This window comes from Pelophylax lessonae (genome assembly GCF_965119305.1).
Source record: "Pelophylax lessonae genome assembly, chromosome: 9".
NCBI classification, from domain to species: Eukaryota; Metazoa; Chordata; class Amphibia; order Anura; family Ranidae; genus Pelophylax; species Pelophylax lessonae.
This window is the reverse complement of record NC_138776.1, coordinates 117,027,315-117,048,972: the sequence shown is the minus strand read 5'-3', so window position 1 is coordinate 117,048,972 and position 21,658 is coordinate 117,027,315. Positions and strand designations below refer to the sequence as shown.

Sequence of the window (21,658 nt, the reverse complement as noted above, 5' to 3'; positions counted from 1 at the left end):
CTCACAAAAGTGAGTACACCCCTCACATTTTTGTAAATATTTTATTATATCTTTTCATTTGACAACTTTAAAGAAATGACACTTTGCTACAATGTAAAGTAGTGAGTGTACAGCTTGTATAACAGTGTAAATTTGCTGTCCCATCAAAATAACTCGCCACGCAGTCATTAATGTCTAAACCACTTGCAACAAAAGTGAGTACATCCCTGAATGAAAATGTCCAAATTGGACCCAATTAGCCCTTTTCCCTCCCCAGTGTCATGTGCCTCTTTAGTGTTACAAGGTCCCAGGTGTGAATGGGGAGCAGGTGTGTTAAATTTGGTGTTATCGCTCTCACTCTCTCATACTGTTCATTGGAAGCTCAACATGGCACCTCATGGCAAAAAAATCTCTGAGGATCTGAAAAAAAAAATTTTTTTTGAAAAATTTTGATCTACATTCAGATGGCCTAGGCTATAAGAAGATTGCCAAGACCCTGAAACTGAGCTGTAGCACGGTGGCCAAGACCATACAGTAGTTTAACAGGACAGGTTCCACTCAGAACAGGCCTCGCCATGGTTAACCAAAGAAGTTGAGTGCACATGCTCAGCGTCATATCCAGAGGTTGTCTTTGGGAAATAGACATTTGAGTGCTGCCAGCATTGCTGCAGAGGTTGAAGGGGTGGGGGGTCAGCCTGTCAGTGCTCAGACCATATGCCGCACACTGCATACAATTGGTCTGCATTGCTGTCGTCCCAGAAGGAAGCTTCTTCTAAAGATGATGCACAAGAAAGCCCGCAAATAGTTTGCTGAAGAAAAGCAGACTAAGGACATGGATTACTGGAACCATGTCCTGTGGTCTGATGAGACCAAGATAAACTTATTTGGTTCAGATGGTGTCAAGCATGTGTGGTGGCAACATGATGAGGAGTACAAAGACAAGTGTGTCTTGCCTACAGTTAAGCATGGTGGTGGGAGTGTCATGGTCTGGGGCTGCATGAGTGCTGCCGGCACTGGGAAGCTGCAGTTCATTAAGGGAATCATGAATGCCAACATGTACTGTGACACTGAAGCAGAGCATGATCCCCCCCCCCCCCTTCAGAGACTGGGCCACAGGGCAGTATTCAAACATAATAATGACCCAAAACACACCTCTAAGACGAACACTGCCTTGCTAAAGAAGCTGAAGGTAAAGGTGATGGACTGGCCAAGCATGTCTCCTGAACTAAACCCTATTGAACATCTGTTGGGCATCCTCAAACAGAAGGTGGAGGAGCACAAAGTCTCTAACATCCACCAGCTCTGTCATCATGGAGGAGTGGAAGAGGATTCCAGTGGCAACCTGTGAAGCTCTGGTGAACTCCATGCCAAAGAGGGTTAAGGCAGTGCTGGAAAATAATGGTGGCCACACAAAATATTAACACTTTGGACCCAATTGGGACATTTTAACTTAGGGGTGTACTCACTTTTGTTGCCAGCTGTTTAGACATTAATGGCTGTGTGTTGAGTTATTTTCAGTGGACAGCAAATGTACAATGTTATGCAAGCTGTAAACTCACTACTTTTCAGTGTTGTCACATGAAAAGATATAATAAAATATTTACAAAAATGTGAGGGGTGTACTCAGATACTGTATATATAATATGTTTATTATTTTAGGAAAAAAAAACATTTATGCCTTTACAACTGCTTTAAGAAATCTGTCCAGCTGGCCTAAACTTGATGAAGATTAATTTTTAACAAGTATACACACTCCAAATGGGCAAAACTGTGAATTATACCTGGAATGAAGGCTATAACTGCACTTTGATTGCATATCTTGACAAATGCAGTAATCATACAGAAGCATCATTTTAGCAATTTAGAGCCAGTATTTAGTCAGAAACTGGTTGCAGGAACAATGCCTGCCCCTTATTAGGGTCAGATATCAACATGCCAGGTGTGTCAAAAAGTTTTTAAAATGCTGCACTAACCTTTATATGGGCATTTTAAATATTCTTTTCATTGATAAAATCAAAGCTTAGCAAAGTTGTCCTTTGCAGAGCTTTACTTTGCCATACTCACTGTTCACATCTAAAAAAATGTATTTCCCACTGGGCTAGTAGTAAGGGATATTGATTGGCTTTTGCTCTGTAAACAATATTAAAAAAACACACTTGAGGCTTCTGGGACTATGACAGTCATTAAATCATAAGACATATAGTATGCTTTGAAACAAAAAATATTTAATACTGCTGGTGTTGGGGTGCAGCTTAAATATAATACAATTATTTGATTCCAGCCAGTTTATCCGATAAATCCTTGCAAAAGCCTGACACTATGAATGCGCAATCTGCATTAATGCAGCTTATCTTTTAACTGATCTAATTACATTATAGTGAAATCGGACTGATTTCCATACACTAGTGTATTTTGCAAATTATCATCAATCTCTTCTTAGAGCATCAGCTCAAAACAGTTTGGGTAGTTTCCCAGGCTAACTACAGACTCACGATACAAGAAAAATGGCCGCACACCAAGCGATAGCTCACGATGAAAGGCTTTATTGAACAAGGATGCAATGCACAGCAAAATGGATGGTATACATGTTTCACACGACTCACAGCGTTCACAAGCACGCATGTCTACCATCCATTTTGCTGTGCCTTGGATCCTTGTTCAATAAAGCCTTTCATCGTGAGCTATAACTTGGTGTACGGCCATTTCTCTTGTATCCTGTTTGCGGTGGTGATCCGAGGTCCTGCACCCATGGCTGGCTGTGAAGTTCCAACTGCCTGAGTGGTGTACATCTCTTTCTTTGTGTCTTTACTACAGAATCACTCCATGCTAGCTGACTAGAACTCCAGGCAAGGAATTTTGGTTTTACCAAGGGTTATTAGTTCAAACTGCAGTTCCACGCTATTCCAAAAAGATAAACAAATAACTTTTCATGCTGCACGGGACTCCATTCTTCCTATCATATGCCAAGATTATGTCAAGAGCTATCTCTCTACGCACAGAATCCACCCGGTCCTAAAATGTAACTCTTACTTAAATAAAATAAAATAGCAAAAATTAGCAAAATAAACTTTTGAAGTTTCCTGCAGGTGTATGCAAGGAATAAAAAGATGAGATGGGAAAGAATTATTCAGATAAAATGTCTGAGCAAAAAGATGTCCATATCTCTCTATTTCAAGGTGGCCAGACTTGCAGTACTTGTCAATTCTCCTTCATTTTTTCATCACAAACTAATCCTTGCATACACCCAAAAAAAAAAATCAGCACAAAAATGACTGTGAACCTAAACCCCACAAGCATGTTTTGCCCATAAAAGGGCTTCATCAGGAGTGAATTTGTTTCAAAAAATAAAATAATAATGGTGCTTCAAACAGTAACAACAAAAAATAAATAATGTGCTTAACAGCATCCACCATTCTCTCAATCTATTTATAATGAAGTTTCTCATTGCATCATGAGGTAATCACATACAGCATGATAACCCCACTGAAGCTCCGCTGCAGGCACCCTCTGCTCACTGGGCAGGTTGGGCTAGACAGCGCTGGCTGCACCACACTGCAGGGAGAAGCTGAGGGGGCTCGGTCAGGGCTGGCAAGGGGAGAAGAGCTGAGCTTATGTGTTCTGCCCCCCACCAGGACACACTGATCAGTCCTCCCAGCCAGTGCTGGCTGGATGCTGGTTTTCCAGCATGCTCATTCAATAGGAGCCAGTTCTGAGACAGCTCTACACATGGGCCAAAAGTCAGACGGTTCCTGCTAAACCAACCATTTTCGGACAATTTTTAGCCCGTGTATACCCGGCTTAAAAGAAAGAAGACAAGTATTTTAAACTTTTGAATGCGCTCAAATCCACAGGGATAAAACCAGAGTAAATTAATTCTCTTTAAAATGTATAAGCCTAAAGGTTACAAATCTGCCAAAGCAGCAAACATAGTATCGGTCAATTGATTAGGACACAGGTAGCCCCAGCAGAGAATCACAGTGAGTAAGGCCCCATTCACACTAGGAACTGCATGGTAATCACACAGGAATGCTGCGCAGTTCCTGTGCGATTCACATGCAGTTCTGTGCAGTGCAATTTCAGCCCATTCATTTTGAACTACTATGCAATCCATTTGCAGTGCATTTGCAAAAACAGTGCATGCACTACTTTTGGTGTGATTCCTTGTGATTACAGCCCATTGGAAATGAATAGGCTAAAACCACACTGCACGCAGATCACATGTGAATTGCACAGGAACGTACAGCGCCTAAAACAATGAATTTTATTAAAAACAATAACTATAAGGCACTCACAAAAAAGGGAAGGGATCATTCATTGAACAAAACTGTGGGGAAGGTGACACACTGTATCCAATCACAGCCTGAATGGTGAGGAGAGCTGGCTGGAGCAGACAAAGAAGGGATTTATCACCGCTTGGAGTTGAGACGTTGGCCGCTGTCAAAGTCCCTCCCCCTTGATCGACTCCTATGATAGATGTCACACTGGTCCACTTTCCCGTCATTGGACCAGTGAGCTGTCCATCATAGGAGCTGATCCAGGAGGAGGCACTTTAGTTAACACAAGCAGGCGTCTCAGCTCCAAGTCCTGACAGATCCCCTCTTTTTCTGCATTGGCCCGCTCTACTCCCCAGACTGTGATCGGATGCGATGTGTCCCCTTCCCCATAGTTTTGTTTAATGATTGATCGCTTCTCCTTTTGTGAGTTTAGGCTTTAGCCTTTCAAACTCTTTTTGAGCACTTAAAGGTATTGGTTTTTCTTTATGCTTATATTCTTTTTTCAAAGCTAATTTCTTTGCAAATAAATTTACATCCTTCATCCAATCAAAAGACGGGCACAGATAGGACAAAAAAAAGTCATTTTTCAAGGACACAGATCAGGAGGAAAGATTGAAAATTCTCAATTTAGCTTTAATGTCACCCTCAGATTCTATTCTTTAGGTACTAAAGGTCAAACATTCCAGACTGGTTGGGGTAAAAACTCATTGTGATTACTCCTCATATTTCTGTCCTGTCTGACTCTTTTACCATGACCTCTCTGTAATTGTTGCCTAGGTTCAGCTGTATTTGCCACCCTGTAATTAAACTAATCCTGCTCAAAACTGTTATTTGATGTATCCAATGGTTTTGTTTCATAACCCTGTTGTAAAAACTGTCTCTTGTCTATGTTTAAACCTTCCCCTGCTCAAAATTGTGCTGGTCTCTTATGATTTTTTATTTCTTTTTTATAGTGCTCTCTGTATTTTTTGCAAAATCTCATGGTTTTGAATTTAACATGGGACTTCAGAATCTTCGCCTGTTCTATTAGTTCTCTCAAAATCTAGGAGTTATTGTATTGTGCATAAGGTGTTCTTATTCGCTGTGGGAATAAGGTCTGGTCATAAATCTCAATCTCTACACTGTGATCCCTCATTTGATGTACATCTCTAGGCTCATCACTTCCCACCAAGATCTAGTATGTGCTTTATATAATCTAGGTATCTTCCTGAATGCACCTGCAATGGTATGTTATTTTTGACTAGCTCAATGTGTGAAAAAACCTGGCTAGCTTCTTTGGATAATAGATCAAAGTCAATTTCTTTTTCCAATAAGCCTACCATTATTAAGGCCTCAGGCTACAGCCCACACACTAAATACATTCAAATAGCAAATAAACTTGCCTGATTATCTTTAAGTGAACTTAAGCAACAAATGGACCAAAATGTAAAAAAGTATCCCACACAAACTACCTAAATGGGATTGCATGGGTCCAAAAGGAAAACTTTTGAAAAGCTTTTATGAATTTGGCATAGGACTTTTATAATGCTAAAACAGTGTCACAAATGCTTTACTGAATTGCTCATAAAAACTGTAAGTGTTCATATACACAGTATCTATGGGTCATTGTGTGTCATGTTCACATTACTGTCACCAAATCTGGTGCAAAGCAAAGTTTGTTATCTAAACAGATTTCCTCAACAAGTAATACATGTATTCTTGAAACCCAAAATGTTGTCCAAAGCATTGATGTCTGAACATGTGTTTAGGGACACTTACAAGATGCAATCAAGTAAGCATGTTGGCAGTTGAATGCAGTGACTAATTGACCACATGATGTACAATTTATATTGGTGACTACATCCATCTATCAAATTAGAAAAAAAAGTCATACAGAGATATATTCATTTCATTTTTCTCTTTCTTTTTAGCTTTGCAAAGCCTGCAGACAGCTGTGACAGATATTAAAAGGACATTCCACAATGAAATCTATTTTAAAAGAGTACTGTACAATTTCTCCCAGACAGGAAAGGAAATCTTTAAATCGTCTACAGTAAAAGCAAAGTAACTGTGGGAAAAGTAAAACACAGTACCTTCCATGACATAGACCAGTGACCCCACATCCCCTTCCTTGATGATACAGCTGTCTTTGCCATATTCAACAGGATACATGCAATCCACTATCTCTTGGATCTGGGAAATCTCTAGGTTCTTCATGAAGTCATTGTCCAGGATTGCTTCTTTAATTAATTCCTTGGACCTAAAGTAAGAAATAAATGATATTTAGTCAATCCTGGGGATAGCACAGTAACAAACATAGCACGAAACAGAGCACGAAACAATGTTTAATACATTTTTCATTAGAACTTTGTAACTTAGAAAGCCAGAGGATTGCGTATTGCTACTAGCCCTAAATGACAAATCTTTAAACCCTAAAAATGTTTCTATGATGCAATCATATGTATGTATTAACATTTAGCACCTACCTATTCAACTCCAGCACTTTATGACTACCATTGCAAAGAGAGTAATGTTCCTGTATAAATGTACTGGTACTCCAGAAGGCAATTCCAAATCTGATAGAAGATTTAGAATATGCAATTTAGATCTAATTGAGACAGCCAAGGACAAACATTTGGAATCTACATTGTACAATGTGGCTCAAACTGGCCATTGTAAATAAGTAGGCAATATATTCTGAATTTCACAACCGATTACTGGAGAAGATTCCCACCCTTTTTCTTCTTTTTTTATTTTTACAGAATGCAATTGATAGGCCCTTAAGTAGCTTTAAGATCGAGTGTACTTGAACTATCAGAGCATATTCAAACTACTCTAGCAAAACCATAAAAGGCCTGTGTGTCAAATGGCAGGTAAGAGAGGAGGTGCTGGGCACAGATGGTACATAAATATTACCTTACACTATTATGAAGGCTTTGGTTGCTATAGAAAACACTACCACATTCTCGAATCCATAATCTATTATATATATATATACACACATACACAGTATATATATATATATATATATATATATATATATATATATATATGTATATTTATTTATTTTTTACATTCCCTGTGTGTTTAAAGATGTTCTACAGGCTCAAAGTGTTTTACTTTCATGCATTCTATGTGCAGCAGTCCCCCTAAAATTTACCTGAGCCAGTGAGCCGATGAGGAGAGAGAGGGGATGGGGCCAAGCCATGGCTCTGTGCGTGAATGGACGTGCAGGAGTGAGTCTGCTTGGGTGCCCCCATTGCAAGCCGCTTGCTCTGGGGGCACTCAGCAGGAGTGAGCAGCCAGAAGCGCAGGCGGGGGGACAAGAGAAGAGGAGGATCGGGGCTGATCTGTACAAAACCACTGCACAGAGCAGTAAGTTTGTTATTTTTTTTTTTTTTTATAAAAAAAAAAAAACTTAAACATACAGGAGACCTGTCATAAGAGAGAAGAGGATGCTGTCAATGCCTTTCTGGCCCTGAATATTTGACTTTTTACTAACAGCTAAAATTATCTTAATGTAAAAGTTCAGGTAAAACCTAACTAATGCTAAACATGCTCTCTGCCATATTCTAAACCTAATATCTACCTAATAGCCCTGCAAAGCAAAAATCGCTATACTTACCTATTTTGCAGCTGATCCAGACCAGTCCCAGCATCAGCTGTCAGCAGCAGCTTCAGTGTTAAGGTGGGTGCAGGAGAGGCAGCCAACAACTGAAGCCCCAAAGTAACTCTATGGGTGACATCTTTCCCAGGCATTTCACAGCCGTTGTCAGTCCTCTCCTGCACAGACCTTCCGCCACTGAAGACTGGACCGGATCAGCTGCAGAATAGGTAAGTACAGCAATTTTTGCTTTACAGGGTTAGATAGATTAAGTTTAGAATGTGGCAGAGAGCAGGTTTAGCATTAGTAAGGTTTTGCCTGGACTTACACTTTAAACTCTTTTATCTGTTTTTTGTCTGGTGCTCCTTTCTGTATTTCTATGGTTTGAACTATTGTTAAGTGCCCATCAAGGGCAGGGGAGGGCTGGGCCAGGGGGCAGGGGGGCAACTGCCCCCTGGGCCGCTCTGATGTCCTGTAAAAAGGCTGCACCGCTTCTGCCACAGACATGCCTAAAGGATTCCTGGTGAAGAGAAGTAAAACGTCTCTAGCACTGACCTTCTGAGTGCGGGGTGAAGACAGGGACAGAGCACAGGCCTCCCTCCCCAGCATGGATGGTGTAAACTGTCTGAACAGAGACTGGTTCCCTGCCCCACTTGAGATTCTCCTCCCCTGGCCAGCCCCCAACCGAGCTGTCCCAGCTCCCCCAACCACCCCCTGCTGGCCAGGTTGGGAACCTGGATTCAGCCTGGGGAAGAGTAGAGAGTACCTGTAGCAGGGCTTCAGCCTGGAATGGGGGTCAGGAGGAGGATGGGAAGAAGGAGAGTGGGAGGGGGGCTGAGTCGCTGCACCATGGGCCTCTGGTTTGTACCTGCCCCCCTGGGCTGAAAGTTGCCAGTCTGCCCCTGATCAAGGGAAACCTTGCTGAGTGGGAGTTGCCTTGCCAAAACTTTCTAGTTCCTGAGTAGGAAGAATGCTCCACTTTCAAAAAACAGATACAGTGAAAGGTCCATTATATTCCCAATATAACCTGGTACATTCACAAAATAAAATTTGGCATCCAGTTTTGCAATGTCTACTGGATAGATTGAACATTTGGATAGATTGAACATTTGGTTAAAGGGTAGTTCACTTTTGCTTACAGCTTCAAGTGTGCATCTAAAGAAACAAGCACCTTCATATGTATGGGTAGGCTTTTATTACCTACCCATACATATGCAGTCCACTCCCTCTGGCAGTTAAGCATTCTGCGAGAGATAAGGAGAGCAGACTGTGCATGCTTTGCCATCTGCACTTTGGAAAGGGGAAGACAATTATATGAGCAGATAAAAAAGTAAGCATTTATTTACAAACCAGAGTACAGCGTGGTATTGTAGTAAGGACACTAATGTAGAGGGAGTTTTTTGGGAAACATGAGTAAAAATGAAATAACTCTTTAACAAAATGCTAATCATTTATTTCAAGGAACATTGCACATGCATTTTAAGTTGTTGAGACAGTACCAAACTTTCTCTCATTCTGAGAAAAGCAAGCTGCTAGCTTTAGCAGGAATTATTAAAACACATCTGATCTCTAGAACCTTGCCAGAGTACAAAATATGTGTTTCTATATCCAGACTTAGGAAAGAAATTCCTGACATGGCAAATTTCAAAGCGTGTACAATAACCAGAGAACACTTGCTGATCCCTTTTTTTTTTCTTCGATCTCTGTAAAGCAAAATCCTGCAAGCATCACTCTGGCTTCAAATGATGAAATGCTCTATGGATGAACAGGACAGGTTTGCTCAGCCTCATAAGAGATCTCACTGCTCCAGTATCTCTGATCATCTGCGATTCACAAATAGCATCAAAATCTCCGGTCTCATGGGAACCAGTCAGAACATCTCAATAATTCCATTTTAGATATTGCTTAGCATATTAAGATCTCTGCAGCTTGAAGGGAAAGGCAATGTGTATAGTTCCCAGGAGTTTTGAAGGGTTCCAAAAGAATATTCCTAAAGCATGTGTTCTGCCTTAAAGCAAGCATTGGGTTGCTTACACTGCCTTGTTAGACTCTTAACTGTAACACATTTTATGTAATTTGAAATCGTGGATAATCAGAGCCAGCTGGGTTAAGGATGCTGTACAGTTGTGATACTCCAAATCCCATCTCTAACCAAGGCACCACCTGAAGCAGTGCAGTATCCCAGTGGAAGCAGAAACATCCTCATCATTTTACCATCTTTAATGTTTCATTAAAATGTACTGTTTGAGTGGGAATTTCAGAGGCAGTTCACAAGGTGACTGTTTACTTGCCTATTCATATGCCAAATCAAATAAATATATTTTTTTCAAACCTCCACACAGATAATGAGCACAGTTTGAAACAAAAAAAGAGATTACTGTAATCGTATAAAACTCAGGATTTAGCGTACAGGTTTACAGAGTACTTTGTAACTATAAAGTGATATAGTGCTAATATATTTACATATACTGTACGTTAGTTGACACTTACAGTATGTATGTGATGCAAATGAAAAACCTGCATAGCAGCTAGGAATTAGTAAGACTTTTTAAACAGCAAAAGAATAAAGCCTGAAATATTGCCCTTAGCAAGCAGAAACCAACTGTGAGTTTTAGCCCCCTGGCCTTTACCATACAGCGCTCATTTCTAAAAATCAAAGAAAGAGAAGGTCTTTCTACTGCAACCTGTGAGATTATAGTAGAAATAAAAAAAAAAGATTTAAAGAGAGTAATCAGCATAAAACATATGAATACTTACACCTGGTCAATTGTTATTAAGAGTATTATTTTTAACTGCAGTTAGTAGAGGTTTCTGTGCTAAACAATAAAAAAGTTTAGCAGCAGTTTTTCTAGTAATTACAATCAAGTTTGTACATAGGTATTTTGTAAACTGGCTCTTTCTAATGTAATCCCAAACTTACACAAATACAAGTACCAAAATACACAAATTATAGCTTCATGTTTTTTATTAACTTATATGTTAAAATTATTTATATTGTAGGTTACTTTTTGGTCATTTACAAAAGGGGCACATCATATCATGACTCATCACTATCAAACTCAAATCCTGCAGTTGATAATCCCAGCCTAGTGTAGAAAAAAGTTTGAAAAATGAAAAACCAGGGGGGCATATCCGCAGTCTGATAGAGCTCCTGGAACCCGTCCTGTTAATAGGATGAATATAGCGGCACAGATCAGCATAATTTTGTTGCGGCAATGATCGGCACTCTGAGGATCCACAATATGGGGAAAAGGAAGATGCAGAACGGTCCCCGTAAGCTTCCCCAGCATGAAGCAGGTGAGCACAGCCTTTCTAATACCTCCCTGGATGATACTAGAGTGATGGCTGACCCCATTGAAAACTATCCCACCACAGGCCAGCCCATCCTTGATACCACCCTGAAGGATATGTTGGTGTCTTTAAGGGGAACTCTGCATAGAGATATGATCTCCTTTATGTCACAGATGAAAACTGAAATCTCGGACATAGGGGACAGAGTAAATCATGTAGAGAACAAGATGGGGGAGTTTGCTGTTGCTCACAGTGAGCTTGTGGACTCCCACAATGACCAGGAGGAAGAGCTGCAAAAATGAAGAGGGAGCAAAACCCCATCCCTGCAAATAATTTAATTAACGCAGGGATGGGGTTCCGCTACTTTCACACCTATATGTGTGTATGTGTATATATACATATATGTGTGTGTGTATATATACCCTATACAGAAGTTCAGATGTCATGCCTGCCTCCAAAGACACACAAAAAATGCCCAATAACCACCTGCAACAAAAATGCCCAGGTGTGTTGTTGCATGCGTTTATTAGGCATTTTTTGGGCGTCTTTGGAGGCAGGCATAACATCTGAACTTCTGTATAGGGGTATATATACACACACATATATGTATATATACACATACACACATATAGGTGTGATAGGAGCTGAACCCCATCCCTGCAAATAATTTCATTAGCGCAGGGATGCGGTTCCGCTACTTTCACACCTATATGTGTGTATGTGTATATATACATATATGTGTGTGTGTATATATACCCCTACACAGAAGTTCAGATGTCATGCCTGCCTCCAAAGACGTCCACAAAAAAGCCCAATAAACGCCTGAAACAAAAACGCCCAGGTGTAAAAGGAGCGGAGCCCCATCCCTGCTCTACTGCAATTCTAAGACAAATTATCTTTTTTCTCTGGCGTCACCCTGACATGGAAGAGTTTGGTCACCCTGGCATAGCAGTCAGAGTCAGTTCACCCTAAACTACACTACGGTCACCCTGACACTTAACACTTTCCCTACAGAAACTAGATTATTGAATCTAACTATAGTGGTATATAGTACCCTAACTACACTAGATATCCCTTTCCCCACACTAATAATTGCTAAATGACACTTTTGCAGCAGGAGTAACAGAACTGCTTCCACTCTCTTCTACAGCCCCTGTATTACAGTGCTAGAGATTTGGTGGGGCTATGTTATATACTGGGGGGCGTATTCACTACTGATTGGCCTCTGGACCCCCTAGTCACTCCAATCCCATTCCTAGCATCCTCCTGCCCCCTCAATTGGCTTTTACTCACGTTTCTGGTCCAATCACAGGCTTTTAAAGCCCAGTTCCTGTTCCATTGCATTTTGGGCGGTTCTGGTTGCCGAATTCCGAACTTTTTCCGCAAAAAGTTTGGAATTCGGCCGAATTTCGAACAGTCAATGTTCAGGTTGAACCGATGGTCGACCCGAACCGTTCGATCATCCCTAGTCCTCTGCATCCAGGAGTCCCATTTCCATGTGGACAGACCACTGAGGTGCTCGCACAATCTATTCCCACATATTTTCTTCACAAGCGCGAATGCCAAAAAGAAGGGAGTGTTTATTGCTATTAGAAACTCTATATCCTTTACATTGCATGATAAACTTATAGATAATAATGGCAGATTTATAGTATTAGTATGCAAGTTGAATAATGTGCTGTACACCATTATAAACCTGTATGCTCCTAACTAATGCAAAATAACCTTTATTCGTAATCTCCATAATAAAGTATGAAAAATTAGCAGTGGTTATCTCCTGATGATGGGCAACTTCAACTCAGTGGTTGATAAAGTTGCAGACGCCTCAAACTCTAGCCCCGCCTATAGACATATTTTACAACTCCTGCTCATCACTAAAAGGTTATATGATGCATGGAGATGCCTCCATCCATCTGAGCGGGGTTTTACATTTTTCTCACACCCTCATGCTACTTACTCTAGAATAAATCTCACTATTGTGGATATGCACATCTTACAAAATATATCCCGTGCTGATATTCACACTATAACATGGTTGGATCATGCCCAAATCTTGTAGAGCAGTGGTCCTCAACTCCGGTCCTCAGGGCCCACTAACAGGCCAGATTTTAAGTATTACCTTGGGGAGATGCAGACTAGAGTACTGCAATCACTGAGCAGCAATTGATATCACCTGGGATGTATTTCAGTTATCTTTCAAACCTGGCCTGTTAGTGGGCCCTGTAGGCCAGGGTTGAGGACCACTGTTGTAGAGGTTCAAGAAACAAATAGCGTGGCACCCTCTGTACTCTGGCATAATAATTCATTTTTGTTTACACAGCATGGCCACCGTGAACAACGAGAAGTTGTCCAGCAGTCTTAGGAAATACTTCTTGTTGAATAAATTACCGGGCTCTAATCCTATGAATGTATGGTGTGCTCACAAGGCCTATATGAGGGGACGTTTGCTCCAGGCATCAGCCTTAGAAAAGAAAAAAAACGTCTTTAGGTTCAATTGGTGACATCCTGCAATGCCCAGCTAGAATCACTAAACAAAAGAAACACAACACCTATGTTGATTACTGAATTACAAAATTGCCGTAATGAGCTACATCACCTGCTGCTTTGGGAGAAAGAGAAAAGCCTCAAACACCTAAAAACGACATACTATTCACAAAATAATAAAGCTGGTAAATTCCTCTCCAGACAATTAAAAGCCAGACAGTCTAAATTTAAAATTCCATATCTGCTGCACTCTAAAAATAACACCAAGATAATCCACCCTAGGAAAATAGCTAATTTATCCAACCGCACCTTTAGCATTACTTACAATTCTACTTCCTCCTCTCCTCTTTCTTTCTCTGTTGGGGTCCCCCAAAGGCTCTGTTCTTGGACCCCTCCTATTTTCAATCAACACCTCCTCTCTGGGTCAGCTGATACCAGCTCTACGCTGACGATACCTTAATCTATTTATCCACCCCTAAGCTCTCTCCCTCACGTATCACTAATTTACTATCAGATATATCAGTCTGGATGTCATACCACTTCCTCAAACTCAATCTATCCAAAACCGAACTTATAAATTTTCCTCCACCACGTGCCCCTTCCCTCCGATCTCTCTGTCAATATCAATGGCACAACTATCAGCCCATCCCCGCATGCCAAGGTCCTAGGAGTTGTCCTGGACTCTGAACTCTCCTTCAAGCCCCACATCCAATCACTGTCCAAATCTTGCCGCCTCAACCTCTGCAACATCTCAAAATACGCCCCTTTCTAACCAATGACACAGCAAAGCTCCTAGTTCACTCCTTGGTCATCTCGCGCCTCAACTACTGCAATTCCCTTCTCATTGGCTTACCTCTAAACAGGCTATCCCCCCTTCAATCCATGAACGCTGCTGCCAGACTCATCCACCTTACCAATCGCTCAGTGTCCGCTACTCCTCTCTGTCAAGCCCTCCACTGGCTTCCGCTCACCCAACTAATTAAATTCAAAATACTAACATCTTACAAAGCTATCCACAGCTTAGCCCCCAGCTACATCACTAACCTAGTCTCAAAATGCCAACCTAATCACTCTCTTCGTTCCCCCCAAAACCTATCTAGCTCCCTCGTCACCTCCTCCCATGCTCACCTCCAGAATTTTTCCAGTGCCTCTCCAATCCATGGTTCTGTTGACGCTTGGTGCAGAAAAAGCTTTTAACAGGGTCCATTGGGGTTACTTAAGACAAACTTGGTTTCAAAGGACCTACACTTTCTGCCATTATGGCACTATACACTAATCCATCTGCTAGAATTTTCACATCGACACTGCTGTCAGAGAGCTTCATCATATCTAATGACACTCAGCAGGGATGCCCTCTATCCCCGCTAATTTTCGCACTGATGGTGGAACCCTTTGCCGAAACCATAAGAAAAAACCCTCTTTCAGGAATTACTGATAATCAAATCTCACGTAAAATTTTCACTAAAAGTAGTCCAACCAGTAATTAATAATTTCGGAGGGGTATTCTGATATGAAATTAATGTTCCTAAGTGCTCAATCTTGCCTATCAACATTCCGCATAAATCTCTGCAACCCCTGCAATCACTATACCACTGTCACTGGGATTAACATTCCATACCCTATTTAGGTACTCAACTGACAACTCCTATATCTAGACTATATCAGGTCAACTGATATAAGGTTTCACTTATTTATGGACTTTTCATTAACTTTTCTATTGATCTTGATACATTTCAAGTCGTATATATGGTTTATTTCACATGTATTCACTTTCATATTAATCATGCAAATTTTTAATTTTATTAATTTTTTAATATCTCAAGTTTTCATGCACTTGGCACTTTATAATCATGTTTAATATTTTTTTTAGTGCTGCATTTCATTTGTATATTCTATATGGGTTTGTCTATTGACCTGTGTTAGCTGTTATTCTTGTTATTATTTATTTAGCGCTGGTCTTTTTTGTTTTTTGGATATTGTAAATCACTGACAAGCTTCTAGAAAACAGTTTTCCTCTAATCTCCCAAATTGTGGGTGTCCTCATCCATCCTTCCCCACAACAAGCTTTACTAGGTATCCCTATCAACAGCATCCCCATCCAATTCTGTACGGTGGTCCTCCATATCTTAATAGTAGCACGGCTCACGATCAGTAGCAAATGGAAACAAACTTTAGCACCTAATCTATACGAAGTCATTCATAGAGTGCATCTCCAATGTTCCTATGAATGCCCTTTATCATACTCCCAGGAGCGGGGCTCCAAATTCTGAAAAAAGTGGCAGCCTTGGCTGCAGTTGTTTATTATTAAAAATGTTAAATAATATTATTAAAACATTGATATTCTTCATAGAATGCAATTAACTTGAATTGTGTTTGGCAACACAGACTATAGTGAAGAAGTGTAACCACTTCAGACAAAATACTTCTTACTTCCTCTTTATATTTATTCTCCTCCTCTTCCTTCCCTCCTTATGTTACTTCTCCTCCTTTATGTATCTTCTTCTTAACATGTTAAGGTATACTGTTGATGCGTTAATACAGACATATTACATCCTAATAGCATACATGGTCACTGATATGAACGCACTTATCCAATAGGTCCTATGAACATGTTATGGCACTTTTCCAATACAAGTACCGGCTCGGCTCCACTCGGCACTGCTTGGCCCAGCTCGGCTCAGTTTGCTTTTCCACTGCGTGTTAGGAGTCGGCACGTTTCAGCACTGTATAGGCTCTACTCGGCTCGGTTTGCTTTTCCACTAAAGTAGTAAGTGGGTGGGATTACAAGGATTCTCTGACCAATCAGTGGCTAGTAGTGACAAACAATCAAAGCTGCATGCTAAGGATTGTGGGATATGGTATAGGTACCCCAACCGAGGTGGTACTGTTTAAGCGAGCCGTACCATAGCCGTACTATGTAGTGGAAAAGTGCTGTACCAAACCGTACTAAACCTTTCTAACACGTACCATGTGGTACCATGCAGTGGAAAAGCGCCAAACCGAGCCAAACCAAGCCGTACCATGCAGTGGAAAAGCACCATTAGAAAACGTGAATGTCTTCTAGCGCTAAGGACACTAAGACATCCTGATTTCTGGGTTAACATTGTGGAAGCCTTACTGTTAACCAAATAATAATCTTCCAATAAAACTATGGAAGTATAAAATTGAAACTGGGTGTGCTGCCCCGTGCCCTAGGACACTGCTTGTACCCAGTCGGGTTGTCTAGGCATGGGGATCACACATCCTGTCGTAAGATCAATGACAACAAGTTCTACAGTGTATAAGCTCATTGATGACATAGGATATATTATTGTACTTGACCGATAATTCTCTATGTGTCCTAAGCTTCACAAAATGCAATAAACGTTCACCTATGTATCCTTTCTGTTCTTCTCTTTTTATTGTTCATGCTTATATATGAAAATTCTAATAAAAACGATTGAAATGAAAAAAATTAAAAGCCAAACCAAACGGGGAGCTGGACCCTTTTCTCACATGGAATACTAAGGCTGGCCATAAATTAAACAATTTTTTTAATAAATTTCCATTTAGATTTACCAAAACCATATAGTCTAAGGTCAAACCTAAACACTTTTAATGTGTTTGCAGCACGGCAGGCTCTTGCATTACATAGTTGAAGGTAAATCTAAAGAAAATTGAATAAGAAAATTGTATAATGTATGGCCAGCCTTACCAAGGTATTGCTGCTTTTTAAAAAGCTAACTATCTGCATTTAAATCAAGATCATAGAAATCCTTAAAATATGTACATGTGCACAGTTCAGCCTGGGTTGAAACATTTTGCAGTTATCTGCCTTGGGCAACATGAGCATGCTGAACACAATGCAGGCCATGACTGTTAACAGCAAAAAAATAAAATCCCTGAATCAACAAATAGTTAACAACATTCAGAAACCAAACTTTACCATTAGCAACAAGCCCTGGAGCTATCATTTTAGTTCAGAGTCAGTGATATTGTGCTCACAATATTCTGCCTGGTGTTGATTGCTTTTAATTCAAATAAGCCATGTATAAACAGGAATCAGAGACACACCGAAATAAAGATGTGACAGGTTAATAAACTGAAGCAGTAAATTACAATTAGCTCACAAAATAACTCTTCAAATCATATTACTTTCTTCCCCATAAATTACACATTCAAAAGAAAAAATATAGAGATCATTGCAAGAATCAGGATGCATTTCCACTTTATCAAAAAGTAATGAAGGTGCATATATGCCTACTTCTTTGTGGATTGCAAAAAAATAATATTCCAAATACAAGAAAACACAGGGTCAAGGCAAGTTAAAGTAGGATACCGTTAATGCTATATGCATCTTAACTGGTCATGTAACATATCTCAGCTCAAAAACATCAAAACAAATTGCAAACAAAGCTTGAGATATAGATCTCCTTTTGTGAGCACCACACTCTGGTACAAGAGAAAACTTTGTTTTGCCTTCTGAAGTTAGCGAGCTTCACTTTGTAATAATAAGATGCACCAACTATGATGATGATGCTAACAGCAACTTAAACAAGCACCTACAAATATGCCTGGTCATAATTATTGTGGTGATTGATAAGTCTGCTCAGTATTTATTATTGGTATAGAGTCCTTCCCATTCCGATTTGCTGGTTTGTAACAAAATAGGTTAGTAAAAGATAACCTGCCATAAGAGAAGCATGGAGGCTTCCATTGCCAATGTTAGCATCAAGGCTGTCGTGTTGACCTCAAGATTCAATCCTTTTGAGTCTCTTGCCAAGAACAAAGGACTTATGATTTTCTCCAGATTTCCTAAACTGCTTACTTGTAGAAGGTCAATGACTGTTAGAGTGGCCAGTGGATCAACAGAATAGCCAGAAAACTATTTTCTGAAGGAACTCAGTAAGGGCAGCCCCCATGATCCCGTGTTCACCCCAACATCCAGGAATTTAGAGGAACTTCACACCTTGGGATCCTGGTGCGTTGCCTTAACACATGTGCAGCTGGTGCTATACTATTTTCTCAGGATCAGGAGCATGGACATGCTCCCTGGCTGGCAATTGAGGAGAGACATCAGTCTGAGGAGTGGTGCCATTGGGTCTGGATCCTTCAACTCATGTACATTCACATATGTGGCATTAAAGATGTCTATTCAAATGAATACACTACCAATGCACCAAGACATACAAAAATCCAAAACTTTAGTACAACTGTGCCACATTACAAAAAAATAGTACATAGTGCCACTTCCTGCAATACCTTTAAAAATAAATAGAACCGCAGGGCACCAGCGCACATTAAGTAGAAAACGGTACACATTAAGCAAGAATTGTTCGTTCTGTTCTCATACGAGAACATTTTTTGAGCTTGTCTCTTTGGAAATTTTCATTCAGAAGGTAGGAATTGGCTGTAGAATGCTGTGTACACACTATACGGAAATCATACATAAGTTCTTTGAACTAAAATTCTCACCCAATTTTACTTTTAGCGTTTACGAGCTGCTTAACATTTAAAAAATAAAGTAAACCTGTCATGAGATAAACATAGAGACTGGAATGTTGACCTCAAGAGCCAATGATTTTCATCTTTTGCCTAAGAACAAGTATTCACATAATGACTTATGACATTATCCAAGTTTCCTAAACTGCTTACATGTACCAGGTATAGGTGTTCTATGTGGACTTGTGCAGGGAGCCTGTTCAAATCAATGACAGGCGACTAGTTACATGGATCTGAAAAGATCTTCAAGTGCATTCCAGCATGCACATCACTGCAGGTTCGATGCAGACAGACTGCCTTCTGATCTTTGCATCAAATGTGCATGGATGTGCACTTCGGGATGTGCCTTGTAGAGTGGTCAATGGGTCAACATAATAGCCAGAAAACTATATTCTGAAAGAATTTAGTAACAACAGTCACCATATTCCTCTTTAGACAAGAAAACTTTAACCAATTGAGTATCAGTCTGTATTATCCCAAGCCATTTTTTTAGTTTCCAGTGTTGTGATAATTTGACTGGCTGTTATTATATTATAAAACATTGGTCCCAAATAAATATCTTAAACCATGGGGGCTTGGTAATGGTGCACTAGATGCAGTGAAAAAAAAGGAGATGACCGCACTCCGAAGTAAATCAAAAATTGGAGTAAAATTTATTCCACATCAAACAAATAGGCAAACTGGAACAACACACTGTGGATGCAGGACACAAAGGCAGACGCGTTTCACGACTTAGGGATGTCGCTTACTCATTGCCAAGCTGGCAATGAGTAAGCGACATCCCTAAGTCGTGAAACGCGTCTGCCTTTGTGTCCTGCATCCACAGTGTGTTGTTCCAGTTTGCCTATTTGTTTGATGTGGAATAAATTTTACTCCAATTTTTGATTTACTTCGGAGTGCGGTCATCTCCTTTTTTTGCTACATGTGATTCCGGATTGACGGATCCGACCAGCACCTGACATTCAGCCCACCTGGAGCGGTCTTTTCCCAATTGGATTTCAGCACTAGATGCAGTGAACACAGGTCATACACAGAGGGAGGAGATGGTGAAAAGATTAATGCATAGGTCACATACACTGGAAGAATGGATATGAGGGGGGAGGGGGTGAATGTGCAAACATGTAGGATAAGGGAGGTAAAGGATTAATATACAATGGGGATCAGATAAACAGGAAGGGGGTGGTAAAAAAAAATTATATTACTGTCATTGCTGAAACATTGTAAATGTGTATAGTAATTTGAATCTAACAGGTAACTCATTTATTCATTATTTATTTTTTCTTTCTCTTCCTCAGTTGTGAGAGAAAGGAGAGGGCTATAAGCAACGATGGCAGTCTTGGGTACAAAGCCACTTGAATTGGCCCTGTACAGAGTGTCTATAGAAACTAGAATTAAAAGGCTCATTTGCCGCCCAATAGTCATTTCTGTAGTGAGGTTTATAAATGACAATGCAATAAATGAAATAAGTGTCCAAAACTTCATAAGTTATTAGACATGAAGGCAGTAGACCAGTAGTTAATGTATATTTAGCAACTTTGCCTCCAACAATCAGGGGAAAAATAGGTTGTGTATGTGACCTAATCCAGAAAAATGTTCTCCCACATATAGTAATCACAATTCAAACAGATGCTTACACTATTCAGTTCATTTTTTTATTTTAAGCAAAACAGATAAAAATGATATTTGCTTATATTTGCTTCACTAGCAAATGTTTAAAACTATATCCTGCTTATCATTTAGACCAAACAATTCTTTCGAGGCTATATAGACCTATAGTGAAAGGTAAACAATGAACAGCCTCATAAGTAGCCCCTAATCATATCCAAAAATTGTAAAGATTATGGAAAAAATACTGCAAGAGAAACATATGAAAAAAAAAAAGTCCATTCATCAGCACTTTCTGATTACAAGAGGCCTAGGTGCCTTCAAGATGCATTTTATAAGATTTATGTTATTGGTAGCCCCCCTCCCATTCCCCTACCCTTTACCACTCCAACTTGCTTAAAGCTGATCTATGATCAAAATGTAAAAACATATATTTATTTCCACACTTTATTTCAATTGTTTTCTAGCCTACTCCTATTAACCAGACTAATCTTGAACTTTGTAAACTTAATTTGAGAAGATCCCCGTTCATTTGCTCCCTTGAATTCTGTGACACATACAGTATTTAGTATGCCATTAAAGCTGCTATATATTTCAGTCATTTTGAATCTATAGATGCAAACAAGCCTATGGCTTAGGATCTGTTATATTCAAAAAAAGATGTTTTCATATTATAGAGAAACTGGCTTAAAGACTTCTGTAAGAGTATTATTCATTCTCATGTCACAAGGCAAGTCTGAAATGACCAAAAGCTATGCAGAATGAACTTTCCTTCCCTGATGACCTTTGATCATAGCAAAATGATTTCCAGTGTGTTACTTTGAACTGGCTCAAAATGAGAGGCTTGGAGCAGTATCAGCATTAAAATGGTATTCAAACCATTGTACCATGGGAACTCACTTTAAAGACCTGAATCAAATAAAGAGATATCACAGGTACCAAACCCACATTTTATGGTTCA

At 39.9% G+C, this 21,658-nt stretch overlaps 1 protein-coding gene across 4 annotated transcripts in view; it reads right to left on the bottom strand.

Moving 5' to 3' along the window:
- PRKG1 (protein kinase cGMP-dependent 1) overlaps positions 1–21,658 on the bottom strand; it is a 1,462,571-nt gene that overhangs the window by 1,035,317 nt on the left and 405,596 nt on the right. For all 4 annotated transcript variants that reach the window (XM_082269170.1, XM_082269171.1, XM_082269168.1 and 1 more), the window contains exon 2: positions 6,326–6,492. In XM_082269170.1, coding sequence (XP_082125296.1) covers positions 6,326–6,492 — 167 coding nt within the window. The remainder of the gene's footprint in view (positions 1–6,325; positions 6,493–21,658) is intronic.